Below are 10,538 nucleotides of genomic sequence, written 5' to 3'. Positions count from 1 at the left end.
AAATCCCATCAAATCACCTTTACCCTTCGTCGTAAACCTACTGACTGCCCTACAGTTTCATTTAATGATGTTACTCTTACCCCTGTCGAACAGATCCACTACCTTAGACTACATTTGGACAAACGATTAACCTGGAATCCTCACACAAGACTGAAAAGACAGGAAACTGCACGTCGATTTCGATTATTACAGCACTTATTGAACAAACGGTCTGAACTTCCAATTCATTACAAAATACTGATCTACATGACTTTAATAAGGCCAATCTGGACTTACGGAGTTGAGCTTTGGGGCTCTACTAAACCTTCGAATTCCTCTCATATCCAATCCTTACAATCAATAATCCTTTGTAAAATCTTCAATGCTCCTTACATTGTCATAAATAAAATCATACATAAACCTGTTATGTTCCATATGTAACCGATCTAGCCCGAATCAGATATTATTCCTTCCATTATAAACTCCCTGACCACCTAAACCCACTAGTTTCTAACCTAGTTTCCTCTTCCATTCCTGACAATCCTCCGAGGCGCCTGAAAAGAAGATGACCATGAGATCTTCTAATGTAAAACGTTATTAGAGTGCTACCAATGGGTATGCTCTACACTCCTGTTTTCCTCCATTTTAACTGAGATCAAATTTACTGAACGTATTATAACCTACAGGTGTAAATAGCAATAAATAAATGATTTAAAAAACGCAAAAAAAAAATTCTAAAATGTAAAATTAAATATTATCGCCACGGGGCCCTGGCATTCGTTTGGGAATCACTGGAGTATAAACGCGTAAAAGGTAAACTCCGTTCAGTTATGCCTTACTATGAAAAATGAATAAGTAACTAACACGAAAAATCGCATTTGCTGAATGGATTAGTAATAGTAGTTTATCAAAATCATTTCTGCAAAATAAACTTTTTGCTTTCTCACACTAATACAAATTTAAGGCTCAATAAAATAAAAAGGCCTAGGGATAATTATTAAAAGAAAATATTTTTTTTTTTGCCTTCTTAAAAGTAACTAAATTCACCTTTACTTAAACATGGTGGCGACGGTATAATGGCTGACAAGTTTCTTTGAGTAACTTTTGCTCTATATTTTCAAGATTAGATACAACATTACTCCACTTATGAAGAGAAGTTTTCTTTCAAATTTCGTTGTTAGTATTTCAGTTTCTTGAGAGCAAGTGTTTGCATCCCCCCACCTCCAAGAACGATGACACATATCTCCTTCTCCAAAGAAATTCTATTGTCCTCCTCACTTATACATTAAGAGTGTTTTTTTTATTCATGTAGGGAAGCACAAAAATATAGTTCTCTCCGAATAACCACAATCCCATAAAAATGTATCCACCAAAAATTTTGATCGCTATTATTCGCACCATAAAGCTTCTCTTCTGGTAGCGTCCTTGCTTAAGAGGAATGAGAGCTATCGGTGGTTGCAGTGCCGGAACTAAGAGGGAGACGGGATTAACGGAAGCACTTGCCCTGTACAGCTGAACTTAGAGGGAGGTAATTTTCGAGTGAATATTTATTTTCAGCTGAAATATAAAATATTTGTTTATTTCGGTTATTTTGACCTTAATTCAGTCAAAAAAATTAGCCAATGTTATTGGAAGGTAGTATAGTTTCGAAAAAATATTATCTAAAATAAAATTGTTGACTTTCTTGCGGGTAAAAGTTTATTAGCCCGTTATGATTGAATAGAACTCACATTTTCTTGTTATACAATTATCAACAACTATTTTAGTTCTAAGTAAATTTTAGTTCTATCTTGTTACTCAAAAAAACTGACATTTCGTCCCATATTAATAATGTAAATTTTGATTGATATGTAATTTCAATATGATTTTTTTTATTAACATAAACTCCAATTTTTTTACATTCATAAATTGATTTTGGGTATAAAAAGTAATGTTCTAGTTTGAACAAATGTAACATAATGGAAATTAGTACTCAATTTAAACATAAGTGATTTTTTTCAACACAAAATTAGAATAGGTTCACCGAAAACCTTAATAAGGGACGTATTATATACTACACCCCTATACCGAAAAGGTTTAAATTTGTAATATAAATATGTGTGAACGTACTATTCATAACATTTTTACTAACATAAATTCTATTATACCTAAAATTTATATAAAGCATTACCATGTTAATTAAAACCTTTCCCTAATAAAATGTGATTCTTTTCCATATCAATTATAAATTTTTACATTTCAATTGAAACATTTTCCGTTTCAAATGAAAGTTTTTCTTTTTCTAGACTTGACTTTTTATTTCTTTAATTAATAAAAAATAATTGTGTCATATTTAATAATGACTTTTCAAATAATTTCAGCATATTCTATCCGACATTTATTTTATTTGTTAGGTAATCTATATTAAGTGCTAATTTCAATTATATATCAAATTAATGAAAAATAAAATTATAATTGTTTATTTATTTTTAAATGCTTGCACAATCACTGCAGTCTGGGGTGAAAGCAGAGTATGCAGAAAATTGATCTTTCCTAAACTAGTTCTGTAATTTAATTAAGTAGAGTGTTGAAATGAATAAAATTATATTAAAAGCTATTGATATGTAAAAGCTATTGGGGTTGAATGCCAAAAGGTTATATTATTGTTAGTGTGTTATTTAATTTTGGTTTTGGTGATCTATTTCTTCTTAATATGGTGATTGTTTTTTTTTTTCTGATCCCTCTAAAACAGAAAAAAATACAAATTAGTGAGTGCTGTTTTATGGGAAAAAAGAATAAATCGTGTTGAGTATTACCTTTTGCTACCTTTGATATTTTAAGATTACCTGTAATATTTATCTATTAATTGTGAAATGTCCATTCTGTATGCTCCTATTATAAAGGACATTTCACAACTACAATCACCATGGTGCTCTGGTCTCTTGAAGATACCTGACCTGATAGGTGATAAAAGATCATCATGGATTATAAACCCTAGAACGACACACTGGGGTGTCACATACCCCAGCACTTTTTAAATATTGAATAATTCCTACATGTGTAGCTCTTTTGCTAAACCCCGCCATGTAAATAACTGTCATTCATAACATAATTAATTCTGATTATCTGCTGCCATGTGTCAGTCTTGTTTTGCTATTTATTGTGATTTGAAGTAGTCTTGGGGTATTTCACACCCCAGAGTGTCGTTAGTGTAAGTGTTCAGGCTATCTCACACCCCAGAGTGTCATCAGTGTTTGTGGTCAGGGTATCTCACACCACAGTGTGTCGTTTGTGTGAGTGTAAAGAGAATATTCAATTCTAGTGAGCCAAATTGGTCAGGTTATCTTGCCTGAAGGATTCCTGTGTTATTTTGAAGTTCCAAATCATTCAGGTAAGCTACTATAAAGCTAATTTTGTTATGTAGTATTTTCAATTCAGTAATTAACGTCGGGATCGAGGCGCAAACAAATAAATATACGATCTTGGAGAAACAAGTAAGGTGATCTTTTTGTGAAAGGGCAGGAAGACAAAGTTGGCATGGCTGCAAGAGAGCTATTTGCAATGAACACAGGGCAATGGATGGAAATGGAAAAAAATTAGAATTGATATGGAAAAGATTACATTTTATTTGGGAAAGGTTTCAATTAACATGGAAATGTTTTATATAAATTTTATATATAATAGAATTTATGTTATGTTATGAAAAGTACGTTCTCAATATATTTATATATTACAAATTTAAACCTTTCCAGTATAGGGGTGTAGTATATAATACGTCTCTCATTATGTTTTTTTGGTGAACCTATTCTGATTTTGTACTGAAAAAATCACTTATGTTTTAGATTGAGTACTAATTCCCATTATTAACTTGCTCAGCTTCCACTGCCTCATTACCAGTGATGCGGCGAGAGGGATGCGCTGGGATCTTTTGAGCTCTGCTCTACCCCTCACACGTGGGGGATAGAGTGGGCTCAGGGATCCTCAGGTCGATTGTGTAAATATTGTATATATTATTTTATCATTATGTTATTTTACTTATTTATTTTTCATACAGATTAATATTTATTTTTTTTTTGGTGAACCTATTCTGATTTTATACTGAAAAAGTCACTTATGTTTTAGATTGAGTACTAATTCCCATTATTAACTTGCTCAGCCTCCACTGGCTCATTACCAGTGATGCGGCGAGAGGGATGCGCTGGGATCTTTTGAGCTCTGCTCTACGTGGGGGTAAATATTGTATATATTATTTTATCATTATGTTATTTTACTTATTTATTTTTCATACAGATTAATTATGTTCATCTTGTCTATTCTTTTGTTTGTATATATTTTAAGATAGTTTTTTTTTTTTAATTTATTTTTTATTTTAGTATGTATCAGATCATTCATCACTATTACCTATTGCCCACAACTGTGTGGCAGATTGTAATATCTATCAATAAATAAGTCTATCAATTTCAATTCCCATTATGTCACATTTGATACCGAAATCATAAAGCAAATGTATGAGATATTTGTTCTTATTTCTGTACGATTTATTTGTATTTTGAACAACTTTAAACCTGAATATTGATTGATGTCGATCTTGAAGAACTCCTTTAAAGAAAAAAAATTAAAATAACTGAGTTTTTAGTTATTTATTTATTTTTTTATTGTGTCTGATTATGATATCTCATTCATGAACTATAACAAAATAAAAATTATCGAAAATAAATGGATATTTATTAAGAAGCTCTGAAGGAATGAATTTGATCTATACTGGATTTGGAGTTAGCATTTTTAGAAAAATAATCCTTATACAACATATAATAATAAAATTATGTTGTAAGGATGAATGTAAATTTCAAAATACATGTAAAAGATATTTTCTGGTTTTATACTTTCCTTAGTTTCCTATGATTTTAAAAATCATCTTTACTTAGTTTTTTTTTAATTAGAAAGGACTACTTTAAGGTGAGCAGTATTTTTACTTCCCATGTGCGAAAGTGGTAACTTAAAAAATGTGATTCTTATTATTTTTATTAAAATTATAAATTAATCTATTATCTACTACATCAGTATAAAATACATTATTTCAATAATAAGTTTCGTAATTGTTTAAAAGAATGAAATTGTTTCTATTGTTAAAATATATATTATTGCTTAAAGAAGATTCTTTTTTTAGCAATTCGTAGTTAGGAATTGAAAATAACTTCTGGGACTCAAATGAACAGAAATAATATTAGTTCTCAAGTAAAATATATTTGATAAAACTTAGAACATTATAGAATTTATCTTATAAATTATAACATTATAAATATTAAATAATGTTTATAAATTATTTAAATATAATATTTATGCAATTTTATCATATCATATTATTGTTTACAACTATAATAACTTATACTGTAACGATAACATTTATATATAACTTTATAATAAGGGTTGGTCCATATTGTAACATTCAAGGAAAATATATATATATCTAGTAGCTTTAATAAGATTTCTTATAGTTTATAAATGGGGTATACGCTTATATAAATATGTCTACATTTTTATAACAAATTAAACCTAAAAGCTCTTAACACAAAAGAAACACTTAAGAAATTTACATCAGATCATCACTGTATGTAAAAAAGGTGTTCTTTTTTATTAGAATTATTAAAAAATGTTTTTTCACAGTTATAAAAAATAAGCATTTAATAAAAAAATTGTTTCAAGTAAAGATGTTCTCAAAAAAATCTAAAAAGAGACAAAGTGCTTTGGTCCACAATTGTTACGATTGTAAAGAGACACCTGCTTGATCATTTATAAAAACTTATTGTCTTTTATGAAGAATGGTGTTTAAAATATTGTCATGTCATAGGATATTCAGCTGTCAGATAATCTACCATTAAAGCAGGGTTTATATAAATCAACAAAGGTTGAGTGGATTGTTGAAAATTATTTGCTCTGGACAAGGTTGAGGAATTCCTCTCTGGTCTTGGGATCGTCTCTGAAGACGCCGAGCATAGTTGATGTCATCGTCTTGCTGTTGATTTTTTGAACTCCTCTCATCACCATGCACATATGCCTGAAAGAAAAATATGTCAAATTTTAAAAATGTGCGAATCGTTTTAGGATATTTGAATATCTGGGTTAGAAAATCTTCAAATTTTAATTATGTTTATTTAAATCAGCTTTATAATTACCAGTTACTGAAAAAGTCTGTTATAACGAAAATGTGAGTGTTGGGTTAAATGTCTGTAGTCCTAATTAATAAGGGGTCTAGTTGAAAATTTTAAATTTTCAGATACAGTCTGTAAGTTCCATTAATTTTGGCCGTCATTGGAATCATTATTGTTACAAACTTAGCCATTCACATAACTCCTGATTCATAATATCAGTTTATAAATTCAAGGTACAGTACGAATTTAAAAAATGCGATTTCTCTTCCTCACTCGCCTCTTTACCCATATTTAGGTCCATCGACATCTTACCTTGAAAAGATTTGCTAATAGCAGGTATTAATTAGTAAAAAAATTAGTAATGTTTGCACATTGCTTAGATAAGTGGTATCCGAAAGTATTAGCCTAGTCTTGTGTGATATATCAGTAGTCCTAGTTAAAAATTCTAACTTTTCAGGGATGCTGCTTGTAAGTTCCATTAACCTTGGCCGCAGTTGGAATCTTGAGATTTCAAATTTTGTTATCTTCTGATGGTTCTTTTTTCGAGATTAACCATTTATAATAAATTTTACATTCTCATTTTATAAATAATATCGATTATGTATGTTTATTGCTTAGAACAGAAGCTTTGATAATTTTTGACTTGAGAACCAAACTGGATTCTTTAAAACGTCGTGAAGGCTAAAGTATCGCGTCAGTCAGTTCACCATACTCATATCCTTAATTACACTAAAATATTCAGTTCCATAATTAAATCAGTTATTGTATTTCGTAATTGGTCGTTTATTATTATTTTGTATAACTTGTTTATATTTTTTAATTGAAATAATTAAATTGGCGGACGATAGAAAAGTGGAACCCGTGGGATTCGTTTTGAGATCTCTGTCTTGGACAACATGGCTACAGAATTTTCTGATAGAAATAATTTATTTTCAGTTCATTCAACATTACCATACTAATAATAGCTCTAATTGTTTTAATTATTTATGAAAAGACCTATATATTTATAATTTTTCACTTCAAAACAGTATAATTTCCAGATATTAAGGGAATAGGAATTAATAGCATTCGTAATAACTTATAAAATTATTTAGTGATGTATTTTTTTTAAATAGTTTAAATTTTAGTGATATATTTCACTACTGGTTGGGATATTTGATTTCACCTTTTATTATCTCAGGAAAATTTACTTTTGTTAATCAGGAATGAAAAAAATAAGTAGCCACTTCCTGTTTTGGTGATGTATGATAATTGAGGTCTTCATAAGTCCTCAATTTTCCTAGGTTTTTTTTTTTTTTTGAAAAGGTGTGGTCCGTGTAGCAGTGCAGTGAGTGTTAAACCTAGAATCGATTCTTGGGTTCGGAATCACTTGCCTTCCAATTGTCAGCACCCGTTGCTAAGGAACGATCCCAATTGAAGGTTCTGATTTCTTCGTCTTTCTCTCCTCTAGTCTTATAACCTTTATCCCCTTGGCACATTTTTTCTTCCTAAGTATTTGAATATCTATTTCTAAATTTATAACTGAATAATTTTAGTCTTGGTCATATATACTTACTCATTCATTTTTCTCAATTCTTTTTCATCTCATGAATCATTACATTTTTGAAACTGATTACATGTTTAATATCTGTCACTATAAAATCATGTTGACAATGACGAGTACACAATAATGCTGATATTTTTATGTCCACTAATTAAAGGTTTACATGTTAGTTTTGCATTAACACATACAAATTTATATTTTTTTTACTTTAAGACGATGTTTTTCTATTTAATATTTTAGTGAATAATAAGTATATCATATGAAGTATTTTTTAAATATTTAACTTACACAGCTTCAACTACAACGGCTACACCAGCAGGTTCAACAGCTTTAGTAACTGCGAGAGCGATTTGCTTCGTTAACCTTTCTTGGACTGAAAAAAAGAAAAAAAATTACTAAAAATTATACAAAGAAATAAAGAGCTACCTTAAAACGTTTCTAGCATTTCAATAATATCCCAATGTTTTGCCATTTATTAAATTAATATATTTTCAAAACTGGCGCATAAGATATTGGTTAAATCACTGATTCATAGCAAGCATTAAGATTAGTTCAGAAAAAGAGCACTTCATAACTTTACATTTTTTTAAAATATTATCTTAGTTATTTATAAATTCAATTATGTCTTAATTAATAATTATTTACTTCTTAATTTTTTTCAAACTTTAAAATGGTTATTAAAATATTTAAAAATTTATATATTTTTTTACTATAACATTTTTACTAATAACTATAACTTTTTGATTATGAAGTATAGATTACAAATTTTTATCAGCTTTATTTTGCATAAATGTTAGAATTGTCACGTATTTAGAAAAATAATATTCCGGAAGTTTCAATTTTTTTTTTATAGACAGAATTATTTTTTGTAGGAGGGTCAGTTGGACAGCTGGTATCATCCTTAGCTTCTATTGGATATAAACACCAATTTGATACCCTACCTATACATTTATTTACTAAGGATATTTGCTAAGCTGTAACACTCGTTGAGGCTGAAGCTGAGTGAATGAATTAGGCAATTTCCTCAAAGATCATGAAGATTTATAATATATTTGAAAATATTCCTTTATTATTGGTAATTATGGCGTTTCATTAAGTTTTTCTGGGTTTATATGAGTCAATGTTTCCCAAAACTTATCCCCAGGTGTCCGTGGGTCACTTAGATGTCAATGGGAAATTATTTTTCAAATATAATAATAAAATAAATGAAAAATATTCATCTTGTAATAAAAATCGTTATACAAAGACAGATTCAACAATTCCATTTTACATATCGTGTTTGGCAGAATATTATCTAACTTTTAAAATTGGAAAAAAAAAGAAAGAAAAAACGACCACTTTGGAGCATTATTGATAATTAATTTTATTCACAAATCTTATGTTTTTCAGCCGCTACATTGAAATGGGTTGTTTAAATATGTATTTTATAATATTTATTAACTATGCGTTTCTGCGAAATTTTCAGTTTCTATATTTTTAGTATTTAGTTTAAAATATTTTTAGCAAACAATCTAGACCCTCGCAGAGTTATACGCAGAGGATTAAGTTTGTTTAGATTCAAGAAATAATTTGTACTCAATAATTCTAGGGAGTAAAGGAACATCGTATCTATCACATATTAATGCACATTCATGAGAGAAAACAAATTTTGTTAGTTTTAGCGTTTAAGGGGTTCCTGCCAGTATAGCAATTGGATGATTTCAATTTTAGCAATTATTTGTTGGAAACAAATGGTATAAGTCTATTTAAGTCCTTCGAAGTTACCTTATTATTTCATGTTGAATCATTTTTTTTTTTAAAGCAAGTTTAAACCACTTAGCAGAATTAGGTTAGTAATGATTTTCTTTTTATAAATCAACATTAAATGCACAGTGATTGTTTCTAGTAAGTTAGTCAGCGGTTAAATATGTAGCATTCATATTTTCTCTTAGTCAAATCTCAGATTAAAAAATCAAAATAATTTCATTGGGATCTAAAAATGTTTTCTTTGAGTTTTAAATCGAACAAGAAAATGAAACTATTTGTTTTATATTTGTTAACTTATTATTGCATGCTTCTTAAAAGTGTTGCCTTATAAAGGTGTTTGAAAAATATATCTGTAATGAGGACTTTAATATTTTTTTTTCATGTAATGCAAACTGCTCCAGTTACTTAATTAGGGATTATTAGCACATTAGAATATAAATCTAAAACCCATTAATTGAAAACTATAAATTATAGGTTACAATAAATATTTCAAAATATTTAATTTAAATTAATAGGGACATAGGATCCTCCTTAAATTTCCATTGGGAGGACCTACAGGAAACGTCGACTGAAATTGTATCAGGCCCAGCTCCTAAGAGGATTTGTGCTGTGTAATAAGATAAGTGTTCAATTACTCTTAACGCTATTAGATTTGTCTCCTTATGTTAGTGAAATGTGAGATTTGACCTCATGCTTAGTACTTCATAATCATTAAATGTTTTTGTAATAGATTTTTATGTTTCCTTAGCATAACATAATATAAATGGCATAAATATTTATTTACCACAATGAGAATCATAATATGAAAGATCTAAGATGTATTTCCCTTTTCTCCTACTGTATTAACATTGTTGTGAAAACATTGTCAGTTTTTCTGTAGTCTTGATTAAATGTAAGTGACATTAATGGAAAAGTTTTATAAAAAAGAAAAAAAAAAAAAAGAAAAAAGATACTTAACGTCAGAAAATAAGTTGTATTTGTTACACGCATTAGAACATTTTGACATTCCGTCTTATTTGACTTTATTATTATATACTTTATTATTATCCTCTCTTGATAGTTCGAATAATTTATTATGAAGAAATCTTCTACATTGGATGAAACACTTCGGCCATCTTTTGAATTCTATTACTTTTTTTGCC

At 28.8% G+C, this 10,538-nt stretch overlaps 1 protein-coding gene across 3 annotated transcripts in view; it reads right to left on the bottom strand.

Annotated features, from left to right (window-relative positions):
* Nucleotides 1-5,180: 5,180 nt before the first annotated feature.
* The window catches only part of Pu (GTP cyclohydrolase punch), a 69,670-nt gene continuing 64,312 nt past the window's right edge, over nucleotides 5,181-10,538 (bottom strand). For all 3 annotated transcript variants that reach the window (XM_014429356.3, XM_014429357.2, XM_014429355.2), the window contains 2 exons: nucleotides 7,939-8,023; nucleotides 5,181-6,013 (listed from right to left, as the gene is read on the bottom strand). In XM_014429356.3, coding sequence (XP_014284842.1) covers nucleotides 5,884-6,013; nucleotides 7,939-8,023 — 215 coding nt within the window. In that variant the 3' untranslated portion in view covers nucleotides 5,181-5,883. The remainder of the gene's footprint in view (nucleotides 6,014-7,938; nucleotides 8,024-10,538) is intronic.

This window comes from Halyomorpha halys, unplaced genomic scaffold (genome assembly GCF_000696795.3).
Source record: "Halyomorpha halys isolate HHAL.00 unplaced genomic scaffold, Hhal_1.1 Scaffold790.1, whole genome shotgun sequence".
NCBI classification, from domain to species: Eukaryota; Metazoa; Arthropoda; class Insecta; order Hemiptera; family Pentatomidae; genus Halyomorpha; species Halyomorpha halys.
This window is presented reverse-complemented; position numbering and strand designations above follow the sequence as displayed.